The sequence below is a fragment of the Balaenoptera acutorostrata genome, chromosome 6 (genome assembly GCF_949987535.1).
Source record: "Balaenoptera acutorostrata chromosome 6, mBalAcu1.1, whole genome shotgun sequence".
Lineage (NCBI taxonomy): Eukaryota > Metazoa > Chordata > Mammalia > Artiodactyla > Balaenopteridae > Balaenoptera > Balaenoptera acutorostrata.
In genome coordinates, this window is record NC_080069.1 from 29,398,265 (window position 1) to 29,414,846 (window position 16,582).

A 16,582-nucleotide genomic window follows, 5' to 3' on the forward strand; every position below is an offset into this window, starting at 1 on the left:
CTGGTCCTGGACTTTTGTTTGTTGGGAGTTTTTAAAATCACAGATTCAATTTCAGTGCTTGTAATTGGTCTGTTCATATGTTCAATTGCTTCCAGGTTCAGTCTTGGGAGATTGTACCTTTCTAAGAATCTGTCCATTTCTTTTAGGTTGTCCATTTTTTTGGCATATAATTGCCTGTAGTAGTCTGTTATGGTCCTTTGTATTTCTGTGGTATTGGTTGTAACTCCTCCTTTTTCATTTCTAATTTTATTGATTTGGGCTTTCTCCCTTTTTTTTTTTTTTTTGATGAGTCTTGCTAAAGTTTTATCAATTTTGTTTATCTTTTCAAAGAACCAGTCTTTAGTTTCATTGATCTTTTCTATTGTTTACTTTGTCTCTGTTTCATTTATTTCTGCTCTGATCTTTATGACTTCTTTCCTTCTACTAACTTTGGGTTTTGTTCTTTTTTCTCTAGTTGCTTTAGGTGTAACTTTGGGTTGTTTATTTTAGATTTTTCTTATTACCTGAGGGAAGCTTGTATCTATAAACTTCCCTCTTAGAACTGCTTTTGCGGTGTCCCATAGGTTTCAGATCGTCATGATTCTGTTTTCATTTAGCTCTGGGTATTTTTTGATTTCCCCTTTGCTTTCTTCAGTAGTCCATTGGTTATTTAGTAACATATTGTTTAGCCTCCATGTTTGTATTTTTTGCAGTTTTTTTTTCTTGTAGTTGATTTCTAATCTCATAGCGTTGTGGTTGGAAAAGATGCTTGAAATGATTTCAGTTTTCTTAAATTTAGCAAGGGTTGTTTTGTGGCCCAGGATGTCATCTATCCTGGAGAATGTTCCATGTGCACTTGAGAAGAATGTGTATTCTGCTGCTTTTGGATGGAATGTTCTGTAAATATCAATTAAGACCATTTTGTCTAATGTGTCATTTAAGGCCTGTGTTTCCTTATTGATTTTCTGTCCAGATGATCTACCCATTGATGAAAGTGGGGTGTTAAAGTCCCCAGCTATTATTGTGTTACTGTCAATTTTTTCTTTTATGGATGTTAGCATTTCCCTTATATACTGAAGTGCTCCTATGTTAGGTGCATATATATTAACAACTGTTATATCTTCTTGGCTTGATCCCTTGATCATTATGTAGTGTCCTTCTTTGTCTTTTGTAGCAGTCTTTATTTTAAAGTCTATTTTGTCTCTTATGAGTATTGATACTCCAGCTTTCTTTTGATTTACATTTTCATGGAATACTTTTTTCCATCCCCTCACTTTTAGTCTGTATGTGTCTCTATATGTCTCTATATCTGAAGTGGGTCTCTTATAAACAGCATATATACAGGTCTTATTTTTGTATCCATTCAGCCAGTCTGTATCTTTCGGTTGGAGCATTTAATCCGTTTACATTTAAGGTAATTATCAGTACATATGTTCTTATTGCCCTTTTGTTAATTGTTTTGGGTTTGTGTTTGTAGGTCTTTTTCTTCCTTTCCTCCATTTTCCTCTTCTCTTGTGATTTGATGACTCTGTGGGCTGTTGTATTTGGATTCCTTTTTCTTATGTGTGTGTATATCTATTATACATTTTTGGTTTGTGGTTACCATGAGGTTTTGATATAGCAGTATACACACACACACACACATATATATACACACACGATTGTTTTCAGTTTCTGAGCTCTTAATTTCAAATATCCTGCATTTGTACTCTCTTCCTCTCACAATTATGGGTTTAGATATCCTATTTGTGTGTGGATGATTTCTTACCTTTACTGTATGTTTGCCTTTCCTGGTGAGCTTTCCCATTTTGTAATTTTCTTGTTTCCAGTTGTGGCCTTTTCTTTTCCACCTAGAGAAGTTCCTTTAGCATTTGTTGTGAAACTGGTTTGGTGGTACTGAATTCTTTTACCTGTTGCTTGTCTGTAAAGCTTTTTATTTCTCCATTGAATCTGAATGAGCACCTTGCTGGATCGAATATTCTTTTCCTTTCTTCATTTAAATGTATTGTGCCACTCCCTTTTGGCCTGCAGAGTTTCTGCTGAAAAAATCAACTGATAACTGTAAGGGGATTCCCTTGTACATTATTTGTTGCTTTTCCCTTGTTGCTTTTAATATTTTCTCTTTGTCTTTAATGTTTGTCAATTTGATTACTGTGTCTTGGCGTGTTCCTCCTTTGGTTAATCCTGCCTGGGACTCTCTGCATTTCCTGGACTTGAGTGAGTGTTTTCTTTCTCATGTTAGGGAAGTTTTCAGCTATTATCTCTTCAGATATTTTCTCAGGCCCTTTCTCTCTCTCCTCTCCTTTTGGGACCCCTATAATGCGAATGTTGGTGCATTTAATTTTGTCCCAGAGGTCTCTTAAACTGTCTTCATTTCTTTTCATTCTTCTTTCTTTATTCTGTTCTGCAGCAGTGATTTCCCCCTTTCTGTCTTCCAGCTCACTTATTCATTCTTCTGCATCATTTTTTCTGCTATTGATTCCTTCTGGTGTATTTTTCATTTCAATTATTGTATTCTTCAACCCTGGTTGTTCTCTATATTTTCTAATTCTTTATTAAAAATTTCTTGTATTTTCTCACACTGTGCATCCATTCTTTTTCTGAGATCTTGGATCATCTTTACTATCATTAAGCTGAATTCTTTCTCTGGTAGATTGCCTGTCTCTAATTTGCTTAGTTGTTCTTTGGGGTTTTATCTTGTTTGTTTGTCTGGAACAAATTCCTGTATTTGCAGACTCAGTTCTGCAGGCTGCCTGATTGTAGTATTCTTGCTTCTGGTGTCTACCCCGGTGGGTGAGGCTGGTATAGACGCTTGTGCAGGTCTCCTAGTGGGGGGGACTGGTGCCTGCCTACTGGTGAGTGGAGCTGGATCTTGGCCCTTTGGTGGGCAGATGGGCAGAACCGTGTCAAGGGATGTGTCTAGAGGTGGCTGTGGGCTCAGGAAGTCTTTAGGCAGCCTGTTTGCTGATGGGTAGGGCTATTGTTTGGCTTGAGGCGTCCCAGTACTGGAGACTACAGGCTGTTGGGTGGGGCCAGGTCTTGGTGCTGATGACCCAACCCAAGTAAGATGTCTGCCTCCTTGAAAGTTCACGTAGATGCACACTCCCCGAAATCTCCACCACCCATATCCACATCCCAAGGGAGAGCCACAGCCACAACCCCCTCCCCAGGAGATCCTCCAAGACCAGCAAGTAGGTCCAGCCTAGGCTCCTGTGAAGTCACTGCCTTTGCCCTGGGTCCCAGTACATGCGAGACCTTGTGTGCACCCTCCAAGAGTGGAGTCTCCACTTCCCCCAGTCCTGTGGAGCTCCTGCAATCAAGCCTTCCTGGCCTTCAAAGCCAAATGTCTTTGGGGCTCCTCCCTCTGATGTCAGACCCCCAGGCCGGGGAACCTAATGTGGAGCTCAGAACTCTAACTCCTGTGGGAGAACTTCTGCAATATAATAATTCTCCAGTTTGTGGATCGCCCACCCAGGGTAATGGGATTTGATTATATTGTGAGTGTGCCCCTCCTACCATCTTGTTGTGGTTTCTTTTTATATCTTTGGATGTAGAATATCTTTTTTGGCAGCTTCCAGTCTTTTTTATCGATGGCTGTTCAGCAGTTAGTTGTGTTTTTGTTGTGAGGTAAGCCCAAGCTCCTTCCACTATGCCATCTTGGATCAGCTCTCAGGAGTTTATTTTCCCATCATTTCACATTCTTTTTCTTTTTTTTAAAGAATTTTTAATTGAAATACAGTTGATTTAAACTATTTTATTAGTTTCAAGTGTACAACATAGGTATTCAGTATTTTTATAGATGTACATCATTAAAGTTATTATAAAATGTTGGCTATATTCCCTGTGCTGTATAATATATCCTCGTAGCTTATTGATTTTATACATATTAGTTTGTACCTCTTAATCCCCTACCACTACCTTGCCCCTCCCTCCCTTCAGCTTCCCACTGGTAACCACTAGTTTGTTTTCTATATATCTGTGAATCTATATCTGTTTTGTTATATTCGTTTATTTTATTTTTTAGATTCCACATATAACTGATCATATACAGTATTTTTCTTTCTCTGATTTATTTCACTAAGCATAATACTCTCCAGGTCCATCCATGTTGATGCAAATGGCAAAATTTCATTTTTTTATGGCTGAGTAATATTCCATTATATATGTAACCCACATTTTCTTTATCCATTCATCTGTTGCTTAGGTTGTTTCCGTATCTTGGCTATTGTACATGAAGCTGCTGTGATCACTGAGGTGCATGTATCTTTTCAAATTAGTGTTTTCATTTTCTATGGATATATACCCAAGAATGTAATTGCTGGATCATATGGTGATTCTATTTTCAGTTTTTTGAAGAACCTCCATAATGTTTTCCATAGTGGCTGCACCAATTTGCATTCCTATCCGTAGTGTACTAAGGTAACCTTTTCTCCATATCCTTGCCAACATTTGTTATTGGTGGTCTTTTTGATGATAGCTATTTTGACAGGTGTGAGGTGATACTTCATTGTGGTTTTGATTTACATTTCTCTGATTACCAATGTTGAGAATCTTTTCATGTGCCCTTTGGCCATGTATATGTCTTCTCTGAGAAATATCTATTCAAGTCTTCAGCCCATTTTTTAATCGGGTTGTTTGTTTTTTTGATATTGAATTATATGAGCTGTTTATGTATTTTGGATATTAACCCCTTATCAGTTATATCATTTGCAGATATTTTCTCACTTTCCATAATAGGTTGTCTTTTCTTTTTGTCAAAGGTTTCTTTAGCTGTGCAAAAGCTTTTAAGTTTAATTAGGTCCCATTTGTTTGTTTTTGCTTTTGTTTCATTTGCCTTAAGAGACATAGCCAAAAAATATTCCTTTGATTTATGTCAAAGAGTGTTCTGCCTAAGTTTTCCTCAAGTAGTTTTATGGGTTTCAGTCTTATTTAAGTCATTAATTCATTTAGAGTTTATTTTTTTATATGGTGTTAGAGAATGTTCTAATTTTATTCTTTTACATGTAGTTGTCCAGTTTTCCCAGCACCACTTACTGAAGAGACTGCCTTTTCCCCATTGTATATTCTTGCCTCATTTGTTGTAGATTAATTGACCATAAGTTTATGAGTTTATTTTAGGGCTGTCCATTCTGTTCCATTGATGTATGTTTCTGTTTTTGTGTCAGTACCATCCTCTTTTGATTACTGTACCTTTGTAGTATAATGTGAAGTTGGGGAATGTGATACCTCCAGCTTTGTTCTTTTTTCTCAAGATTGGTTTGGTAATTGGGAGCCTTTTTGGTTCCATATAAATTTTAGGATTATTTTTTCTAGTTTTGTGGAAAATGTCATGGGTAATTTGACAGGGATTGAATTAAATCTGTAGATTGCTTTGGGTAGTATGACCATTTTAACAGTATTAATTCTTCCAATCCAGGAACATGGAATATCTTTTCTATTTGTTTGTATCATCTTAAATATCCTTCATCAATGTTTTAGAGTCTTCAGGTTATAGATCTTTCACATCCTTGGTTAAGTTTATTCCTAGGTATTTTATTCTCTTTGATGCAATTTTAAATGGGATTGTTTTATTGCTTTCTCTTTCTGATAGTTGATTATTAGTGTTTAGAAAACCAATAGATTTCTGTATGTCAGTCTTGTATCCTGCAACTTTACTGAATTCATTTACTAGTCCTCAGTTTTTTGATGGAACTTTAGAATTTTCTGAGTATAACATCATGTCATCTGCAAATAGTGACATTTTTACTTCTTCCTTTCCAATTTGGATACCTTTTATTTCTTTTTCTTGTCTGACTGCTGTGGCTAGGACTTCCAATACTACTTCTCAGTGGCGAGAGTGGGCATCCTTGTCTTGTTCCTGATTTTAGAGGAAAAGCTTTGGCTTTTCACTCTTGAGTATGATGTTAGCTGTAGGTTTGTCATAAATGGCCTTTATTATGTTGAAATATGTTTCCTCTATACCAACTTTGATGCAAGTCTTTATCATGAATGGTAGTTGAATTCTGTCAAATGCTTTTCTGTGTCTATTGAAATGATAATGTGATTTTTATCCTTCCTTTTGTTAATGTGGTGTATCACACTGATTGACTTGTGGATATTGAACTGTCCTTGCATCCGTGAAATAAATCCCACTTGATCATGGTGTATTATCCTTTTTATGTATTATTGAATTTGGTTTGCTAATATTTTTTGAGGATTTTTGCATCTATATTCATCACAGATATTGACGAGTAATTTTCTTTTCTTTGTAATGTCTTTTTCTAGATTTGGTATCAGTGTAATGGTGGCCTCGTAGAATGAATTTGGGAGTGTTCCCTCCTCTTCATTTTGTTGGAATAGTTTGTTACACTAGGTATTAGCTCTTCTTTATATATTTGGTAGAATTTCCCTGTGAAGCCATCTGTTCCTAGACTTTTGTTGCTGGGAGGTTTTTTGAACAATAATTCAATTTCACTACTAGTCCGTTCAGTTTGTCCATTTCTTTCTGATTCAGTCTTTGAAGATTTTGTATATCTAGGATTTTTATCCATTTCTTCTAGGTTGTTCAATTTGTTGGCATATAATTGTAATATTCTTTTATGATTTTTTGTATTTCACTGATATTGGTTGCAATCTTCTCTTTACTATCTTATTTTGTTTATTTGGGTTCTCTTTTTTTCTTAATGAGCCTAGCTAAAAGCTTATCAATTTTGTTTATCTTTTTAAAAAATCAGCTCCTAGTTTCAGTGATCTTTTGTATTTTTTTGTCTCTCTTTTATTCATTTCCTCTCTGATCTTTATTATTTCTTTACTTGTGCTGACTTGGGCTTTGTTCTTTTTCTAATTCATTTAGATGGAGGATAGGTTGTTTATCTGAGATTTTTCTTGTATGCTCAGGTATGCATGTATTATTATAATCTTCCCTCTTATTTTTGCTTTTGCTGCGTCCTGTAGGTTGTGCAAAGTTGCATTTTTTTAATTTGTCTCTTTTTTTTCTGATTTCCTCTTTGATTTCTTCATTCATCCATTGTTTCTTTTATTAACATGTCATTTAGTCTCCATGTGTTTGTGTTTTTCCCATTTTTCTTCCAGTAATTGGTTTATAGTTTCATACTGTTGTGGTTGAAAAAAAAAGCTTGATGTAATTTCAGTTCTCTTCTATTTATTGAGACTTGTTTTTTGGCCTGGCATGTGATCTATCCTAGAGAACATTCCATGTGCACTTGAAATGAATGTGTATTCTGCTGTTTTTGGATGGAATGTCCTATATATATTTATTAAGTCCAACTTGTCTAATGTGTCATTTAAGACCAATATTTCATTATAGTCTCCAAATATTATTCTATTATTGTCAATTTCTCCTTTTTATGTCTGTTAATATTTGCTTTCCATGTTTAGTTGCACCTATATGAAGTGCATACCTATTAATAAATGTTATATTTTCTTCTTGTATTGATCACTATATCATTATATAATATCCTTCTTTGTCTTTTTTATAGACTTTCTTTTAAAGTCTAATTTGCAAGATATTAGTATTGCTACCAGCTCTCTTGTTGTTTTCATTTCCATGAAATAGCTCCTTCCATCCCTTCACTTTTAGTCTGTGTGTCTTTAATTCTAAAGAGAGTCTCTTGCACATAGATGGGTCTTGTTTTTTATCCAGTCATCCACTCTGTGTCATTTGATTGGAACATTTAGTCCATTGACATTTAAAGTAATTATATATAGGTACGTACTTAACTGCCATTTGTTACTTGTTTTCTGGTTGTTTTTGTCATTCTATATTCTTTTCTTCTTCTTTTAGTTTCTTCCTTTGTGGTTTGATGATTTTCTTTATCAAATCATGGCATGCTTGTGTTACTTTCTCCCTATTTTTGTGTATCTATTGTAGGATTTTGATTTGTGGTTACCTTGGGTTTCATATATGTTGACCTATGTATCTACTTGTTTTAAACTGGTAGTCATTTAAGTTCAAACACATTCTAAAGGATCTACATTTTTTTACTCCCCTCCCATACATTTTGTGTATTTGATGTCATATTTTGCATATTCATGTTTATCCCTTAACTGTTGATTGTAGTTATAGTTTATTTTCCAATTTTTGTCTTTTAATCTTTGTACTAGCTTATGTTAAGTGATTGATCCACAGCCTTTACTATATATTTGCCTTTACTTGTGGGGTTTTTCCTTTCCTATAAATCCTTACATCTTGTTGTAGCCTTTTTTTTCCCACTTGGAGAAGACCATTTAAGACTTCTTTTAGAGTTAGTTTAAGTATTGATGAACTCTTTCAGTTTTTTCTTATTTGAGAAGTTCTTTATCTCACTTCTAATTCTGAATGATAATCCTGCTGGGTAGATTGTCCTAGGTTGTAGATTTTTCCCTTTGAGCACTATAAATATGTCATGCCATTCCCTTCTGGCCTGCAAAGTTTCTGCAGAAAAATCAGCTGATAGACTTATGGGTGTTCCTTTGTATGTGACTCTTTGCTTTTCTCTTGCTACCTTTAAATTCTCTCCTTATCTCTAACTTTTACCATTTTAGTTATGATACATCTTGGTCTATGTCTCTTTCAGTTCATCTTGTTTGGGATACTCTGTGTACCTGGGTATCTGTTTGCTTCTCCAGGTTCAGGAAGTTTTCAGCCATAATTTCATCAAATACATTTTCGACTCTCTTCTCTCTCTCTTCTCCTTCTGGAACCCTTATAATGTGAATGTTAGCATGGTTGATGTTGTTTCAGAGGTCCCTTAAACTGTTCTCATATTTTAAAAATTTGTTTCTCTATTTACTGTTTTGATTGGGTGATTTCCATTATTCTATCTTCCAGATCACTTATGCATTCTTCTCTATTACCTATTACTGTCTGTTAATTCCTTCTAGTGTGTTTTTCATTTTAGTTACTTCATTCTTCAGTTCTGACTGGTTTTTATATTTTCTAGTTCTGTGTTAAAATTCTCTCTGTGCTCATCTATTCTTTTCCCTAGTTCAGTTAGTATTCTTATTACTAATGCTTTGAACTCTTTGGTAAATTTTCTCTCTTTCATTAGTTGTTTTTTCAGAGTTTTTTCTTTGTTCTTTTGTTTTAAAGGCATTCCTTTGTTTTCTCATTTCGCTTAATGTTTTCTATCTCTATACAATTAGGTGAAACAGTTACCTATCTCGGTCTTGAAGGGTTGTATTTGTGTGGGAGCATCTCTATGCAGTCTGCATGTGTTCAGTAGTTTCAGTGTGAGAGCTGGATCTGAAATGAGCATGGGTCATGTCTTCCCCCAGGATGTGCTGACTGGTATCACCTTGGTGGGTGGTGGGGCTGGGGATGGAGGGGCTAGAGCCAGAGCCATGTGTGAGCAGAAGCTTCTTCTATGCTGAGTGGTCATCACTACCCTATCAGGGGTGGGGTCTCATCCCAAGGTGCTGAAGCAGGGGTGGGGTCCGAGCTGGCTCCTTTCCCTCTAAGTGTGCTCTCTCCCCTCTCCCAGCAATGGCACTTTTGCTCCAGGGTGCACAATGCTGGAGCAAAAGGGCTGCAGTGGGCACCTGGTGTGGGCCAGGGTGTACACTGGGACAGTCCCAGAATGCTAGTCAGCTCCATACAGCTCCTGACCTGCTGCCTCTGTGAGTGCCAGCAAAGGCTGCCCTTGCCCCATTTATATGCAGTGTTGGGTCTGAGTCAGTTCCATCCCCAACTGCACACTTTCCTCAGCAATGGCAGCCTTCAACCTAGTGGGAAGCTCTTCAGAGGCAGAGGAGCTGGATGCATGCTACGAGGTTTCAGGAAACCATCCGGAATTCTGGGGCAGTTTTAATCTCCATTCTACACCTCATTCCTAGGAGTAAGCAAGCTTGTGTCACGAGCCAGGTCTAGGTTTCTCACAGCCCTCCTCGAAGTCCTATTAGTTTTCAAACCAGTAAGAAGACTTGTCTCCTTCTGGAACCCCTGTAATGTGAATGTCAGCATGTTGGACGCCAGGGCTGGGGTACCCAATATGTGGTTCAAACCACTCACTCCCCAGGGAGGATCTCCTAGTGGTGATATCCCCCTCCTTTTCTGTGGGCCTGGGTCCCAACCTGATAGCTCTTTTCCCTTCTTATCTGACTCGTGTGGATCTTTCTTTTACAGCTTTTGTTTTAGAAGAATATTTCTGTCCATTTCCAGTTTGTTTGCAGAGAGAATTGCTCCACTTTATGGACGTATCTTTGATGTGTTCATGGGGGGAAGTGAGCTAAACACCTTCCTACTCTGCCATCTTGATCTCCTCTCTTCCATCCTTTTACTTTCAACCTCTTTGTGTGTTTGTATCTAAAGTGTGTGTTTTGTAGATAGCATATAGATTAATTATGCTTTTTTATCCACTCTGCCAATCTTTGCCTATTAATTGGAGAGTTCAATCCATTTACATTTAAAGTAGTTATGGTTAATAAAGGACTTCTGCTGGTTTAACTATTTTTTTTTTCTGTATGTCCTACAGGTTTTTATCCCTTCCCCCCCCCTTCTTTTTTTACTTTTCTGTATATGTTTTTGTTATTTTCTTATTGGTTACCTTAGGGATTACAACTAAAATCTTAACCTTGTAACAACCTAGTTTGAATAATACCAACTTTGTTTCAATACTCTGCTCCTTTATGTCTCCATCCCTCCTCCTTTGTGTTGTTTTTGCACAGACTGCATCTTTATACATTGTGTGCCCGTTCACATAGATTTATAATTATTATCTAATGCATTTGCCTTTTAAATCGTATAGGGGAAAAAAGGAATTAAAACCAAAAGTACAATAGTATTGGCTTACATATTTAGCTGTGTAGTTGCTTTCTTTATTTCGTCTCATGGCTTTGAGTTACTATTATCCTTTCATTTCAGCCTGAAATGAAAGTTCTTCCTTTAGCATTTCTTGTGGGGCATATCTTTTAGTAACAACCTGCCTTAGTTTTTGTTTATCCAGGAGTCTTAATTTCTCCTTCATGTTGAAGGTTCATTTTGCTGGATGTAGAATCTTGGTTGACAGTCTTCTCTTTATCTACTTCAAGTATTTTTTCCTGTCCTTCACTTTCTCTTCTCCCTGACAGGCTCTGTATACTTTTCTTTTCTTCATTCTTTTTTTTTTTTTTTTCCTGTTTCTCAGACTTGATAATTTCAATTCTGTGGTCTCAAGTTTGCTGATTCTTTATTCTTCCTGCTCAGATCTGCTTTTGAGCTTCTCTAGTGGAATTTTAATTTCAGTTATTATACCTTTTAGCTCTAATATTTCAGCTCTAATATTTGGTTCCTTTTATAACTTCTGTCACTTTATTGATATTCTCATGTTGTTCATGAATCATTTTCCTGGTTTTCTTTTTGTCCATGGTTTCCTTTAACTCTTTGAACATATTTAAAGCAGTTGATTTAAAGTCTTTATTTTGTAAGTGCAATGTTTAGACTTCTTCAGGGACATTTTCTGTTAATGAATTTTCCCTCTGTATGGGTCATACTTTTCATTTTCTTTGTAAAGATTTTGTGATTTCTTGTTGAAAACTGGACATCTGAATATTATAAGTGATAACTCTGGAAAACAGATTCTCCCCTTCCCCAGCATTTGCTGGTTTTGTTTGCTGAAGCCTTAGCTAGTGGTCATTTTCTTTTTTCAAATTATATTCCATTATAGGTTATTACAAGATATTGGGTGTAATTCCCTGTGTTATACAGTAAATCCTTGTTGCTTATCTATTTTATGTATAGTTTGTATCTGTTAATACTTCTAATTTGTCCCTTCCCAAGAATTTCTTGATTTTTCTAGATCTTTAATAGTTCTACCTACATTTTAGAAACAGCTTGTATATTCCTACAGAATAGCCTTATGGGACTTTGATTCCAATTGTATTGAGTCTGTTAAGCATCTGGGTAAGATTTGGCACATTAACAGTAGTGAGTCTTTCTATAAACATGGCATTGCTTTGTTTATGTCTTTTTAATTTTCTCTCAGCAAAGTTTTGTAGTTTTCAGTGTAAAGGTGTTACACAGCTTTCATTAAATTTACCCTGAGATAGTTGATATTTTAGAATGTGGTTGTAAAATTTATTGCTTTAAAATTTCCTTTTACAGTTATATGTTGGTAGTATATAGAAATATGGTGGTTTTCCGTTCCTTGTAGCCTGCAATCTTGCTAAATGTGCGTTTTAGTTCTAGAAGTTGGTTTGTCTGCTCTTTTGGGTTTTCTCCATACACGATTTTGTCATCTGCAAATCAGGATGGTTTTCCTTTTCCTTTTCTAGTCTGTGCCCCTTATTCCTTTTCTTTTATTGGCTGGAACTTTCCACACAGCGTTGGCTAGGGGCAGGGGGATCCTTGGGTGAAGTACATTTGGCATTTCACCATCGGCACAGGGTTGGCTGTGGGTTCTGCGGAGGCCCTTCCAGGTGGAGGAGGCACCCTCCGGCTTCAGCAGCTGTGCTTTCCATGAAGCAGGGTGGAACTCCTCAGACACTCTCCCTGCATCTGTGGGGAGCATCACATGGAATTCTCCCTTGGGATGTAACTGTGGTGAGATGCAGTGATTTCTACTGGGACATCACTGCATTCCTGGGGCAAACCTCACTTGGCTCTGATGTTTTATCTTTTTGTATAGTTGCTTGGTTAGATCTGCCAACATTTTGTCTAGACAGTTTGAAGGCAGGTTTCTGCATCACGGCCATGCTGGTCTCACCAGCCATCACAGCTCATTTCCCAGTCCTTGTGCTGCTTCTCCTGTGGGGTTATACCTGAGGTGCAGAGAGCAGAGGGGCTGCCCTGCCACTGACTCCTTATCTCTGGGCACACAACCCTGCACAGCACCCAGCTGTTCTGGTGCTGCCATAATGGCACTGACCAGTCAAGCAGGAGGCCTTGGGTTGGGGTGTGTGGTCCCCTTAGTGCGACTTCAGGGTTCATGTCCTGCGGGGTCTGCTTTGAAGTCCACTCTGGCCTGTGGACAGTCGGGGCACGTGGCCCAGAGGTGGGCAGGCTGCAGCTCTGTGGAAGGAGGGAGGGACAATGGCTGCCTCCCAGCCACGCACTTCCACTCTGGCGTCAGCCATAAAAGGTGCCCCATGGCAGGTCCTGAGACCACCCTCTCCTGAGGATGGAGAAACTGGGGGGACCCCCAAGGCCACTGAGGGAGGCTAGCTGATTGAAACCACGTTTCTTGTCTTGTAGATGAACACGTCTCGAACGGCAGTGGGGATGCCATGTCTGACCCCGGCACCCAGCCCTCTACCCACCGCGGTCATTCCTGGAGCTGCCTCAGCCCAGCCTGTGCCCATGCCAGGTACTGCTCTCTCCTGCCTTCCAGCCCCGCCCTATGCACTGCCTCTGGGCCAGTATGGAAGCCTGATCCCAGCTCCAGTGTCCTGGGGGCCCTGGGCAGCCCAAGCAGGCAGCTGGAGCCTTGATGAGGGGCCAGGCTTGGGTGCAACAGGCACGCCAGCACTCCCCATGTTCTTGTGGCCACCTATGGTCAGCATGCCCGGCCCCAGGCTGCGGATCACATAGCTCCTCTGTCTCACCACTTGCCAAGTGGAACATACTGAACTGAATAGCCCAGAGGAGTCAGGTTGTGGTTTGGCCTCCAAGTCCTGCCCCGCCTGCCCATGGGTGCCCAGCCAGGGCAGCAGTCCTTGCTTTCTTTATTGCTGCAGACCTTGTTCCCTCTTAGTTTCCCATGGTCTACACTTGCTGTCTTTGCACTCACTTCCTGTACTTGAGTTGATGGTTAGAACATTGTAATCACCCTGCAGAAGTACAGTGCCTTGAATTCCAGCTTTTCCATTCCCTGATGGAAAGAGATGTTTTAAAAAATCATGTATCAGAAGAGATGTATTTCATTTACAGTTGGCTTGTGTATTGATATCTCTATTTCCCGTGTTAAGTTGCAGACATGAATGGTTTGAAAATCTGAAGCTAAAGTCTGATCTTGACTTTTCTGTTGTATGTGCTTTAAAAAAAATTGAACTAGTGACCTTGAATATTGAAGAGTTGCAAATGCTAGAAGAGTTCTGCTTTGTACTCATAAAACGAGGTCTCTCCAGCTCTATGGTCATAGATAGCAAACAGATGGACACACTCCTTCAACTGCAGTGCCATGGGCACTGCCAGCAAACTGCCCAGGGATGCATGGTTATTGGGGCAGTGCATTGCTACTGGTAGTTGGTCTCTTAGTCAGGAATGTTAGCATCTGTGTTTGGCTCTGTGGAACCTGCTGTAAAGCGCTAGGTAAGCAGACACGCCCTCATGACCCAAAGCCCGCAGGGCTGCTGTGAGTGTTGGGGAGGTACAGGTGTGTGTCTGGTGCAGGAGCACAGGCAGGCCGCCTGCTCTGCAGAGACAGTGGACCCCTTCTGCTCCGGGGGCCTGCCAACCCTCCTACTGACCTGCCTTCCTTTTCTGTCATTTGCACTGAGGCCTGTGGCCACTTGGGCCTAGCTTTGCCATGTGTTCACAGGCTGCTCCACCCACCTCTGGCCTCCAGACTGTTCTCCATGCACTGAGGTTGCCCTGCTGGGGGTGGGAGTGTTCCTCTCCTGGAAATTTCAGTGGGACTCATCCCAGACAGGCACCAGACAGCCCAGGGTGGGAACTGAAGGCCCTGCTCCTCACTGACCAAGATGTTTCCCGTTTCCCACTGGGAGGCAGCTGGTTGGGCTGCCCAGCTGTGAATTGTATAGTTCTGCTGTACTTTGGGACTTTACTAGGACTGGCTGAATTATTTTGGTTTAAATATGTTATTCCATCCATTCAGTTAGAATTGAATTTTCTAGGTGATTATACAGACTCTTCTGCCAGGCCATGATACTGTAGTAAGAGATTTCTGTTCTCTGTAATGTGCCCCTTGGTCCTTGGGTTGAGAATCATGTGCGCCTGGTTCCTGAGGGTGGTGGAAGCCGCCCTCTTCCCGCTCCCCTTGCTGTACCAGACACGTGGTTTGGAGCCCTGGCCTTGTATGTGAACGGTCAGTGGCACAGACTCCCCAAGAGATTGTATATTTGAAGGAGAAAAATAAACATTTTTGCTTGAAAACAGTGTGGAACAACATCTTTTTGTTATCTTCTGTCCACGTAAAAGCGGAACAGCCAGTCTCAAAGGGAGCGTGGGGTGGGTAGCCCTGGCAGGCAGCGCTGCCCTGTCCTGACAGTTTCACTCTCAGCTCCATGCCTGCTGTCAACACCGTGCCCAGGAGGCCGAGGTGGCCATGAGGCGCCTGGGGGCTGAGTGGCAGGTACTGTCTTCCTGGCAGGAGCCGGGTGTGATTGACGCTGAGCCGACATGGCTCAGAGGACGGGAGTGGGCTGTTGGGCGGGAACCCCATGCCAGCTCTGTGGCTTCGGGCCTAGGTTGGCTTGTTCACTTGGCTTTCAAACTCTGAATTTGAACTGCATTTAGATGTACAGTGGACTCTGCCCCATGGAGGGCATGAGTCTCACAGCCAACTAAATGGTGTCTCTGACCCCTGTCCATGTTGGCTGTCTCACAGAAAGCCAGGTTTGTGTGACTCACTTTGGACAGAGCTGGGTGGGGGGCTGGGCCGCCTGCCCTGGGGTCACCGGAGGGGCTCTGCTGTCCTGTAGGTGCAGGGCCTTGGTGCGGATTTGGGGAGGGCCCCGTGGAATTCAGCATGTTTTCCTGGCTCGCCGGCCCTGATGGCCTTATGGTCAGCAGCTGGTACCCCTGCGTGTGTTCTGCATGTACTCGAGCTGGGGGTCGTGGTGCCTCCGGCTCCCCGCGGCTGGGGTGGCAGCCCCGGTCTGTTCGTCCTGCCTTTCCACCGAGATACAGTCAGGCTTTGCGCCCCTGGCCACCTGCAGTGCTCCGCCTCAGCGCTAGCTCTGAGCAGAGGCCGGGCAGGTCGGGGGTGCTGCTCTGCTTGCTGTGCCCGTGGAGCCAGAGGTACCTCGCTCTCCAGGGCAGTGGGCCCTGCAAGGCCCTGCCTGGTTTGGGCGGTTGCTCAGTGTGGAAGGTGGCCAGATGGCAGAGGCAGCCTGGGGTATGTATGCATAGTGCCTGGGTCATGGTCCGGCAGCCCAGCCCTCCAAGGAGCGTGACCACTCTGGTGTCACCATTCCAACTTCCAGGGCCTCGTGTGACCGCGTCAGGCCTGTAATGAGCTGTGGCGGTTTTGTTTTCTAGATTCTGAAAGTGAGAAGCCCGACTGAGCCCAGGCAGGCCGACCCAGACCCAGACGCCAGGCCCCGTGTCATCTCATGCAGAGAAGGGGAGCCCACACCTCGTGTCCGGTTCACGATGTTTTGTAACCACTTTCTAAGCATTTTTTTATTCACAATTGGAAACACAAATGTAAGCAAGAATAAAAAATATTTTGGGGGAAACAGGACATCGGTTTTTCAAACTCCTTTCTTGTGGTCCCCAGACAGGCAGGTGACCTGAGATGGTTGGTAAGTGAATGAGAGTGTTGGAGAAACTCCTGGGACCACACAGCGGGACAGGTCTGGGGGTAAGTATCCTTAGCTAAGGGGTTCCTGAGTGTGGTGATGAACACTTTAGATGGTGCTTTACAGTACACTGGGTAGCTCACGGTCCTTGTGTCCAGACAGCAGCTGGGATGGGTCAGACGTGTGATAAGGTCCCACCTCTTAGAGAAGCAGCTGAGGCTGTGGA

The 16,582-nt window shown here is 41.0% G+C and overlaps 1 protein-coding gene across 10 annotated transcripts in view; it reads left to right on the top strand.

The window, feature by feature from the left end:
- The window catches only part of WNK2 (WNK lysine deficient protein kinase 2), a 149,270-nt gene extending 132,972 nt beyond the window's left edge, over positions 1–16,298 (top strand). For 9 of the 10 annotated variants that reach the window (XM_057547961.1, XM_057547965.1, XM_057547966.1 and 6 more), the window contains one exon: positions 13,127–14,989. In XM_057547961.1, coding sequence (XP_057403944.1) covers positions 13,127–13,462 — 336 coding nt within the window. In that variant the 3' untranslated portion in view covers positions 13,463–14,989. Of the gene's footprint in view, positions 1–13,126; positions 14,990–16,093 lie in introns of those variants that run through there. The other variant, XM_057547968.1, reaches the window with a different exon arrangement.
- Positions 16,299–16,582: the final 284 nt, after the last annotated feature.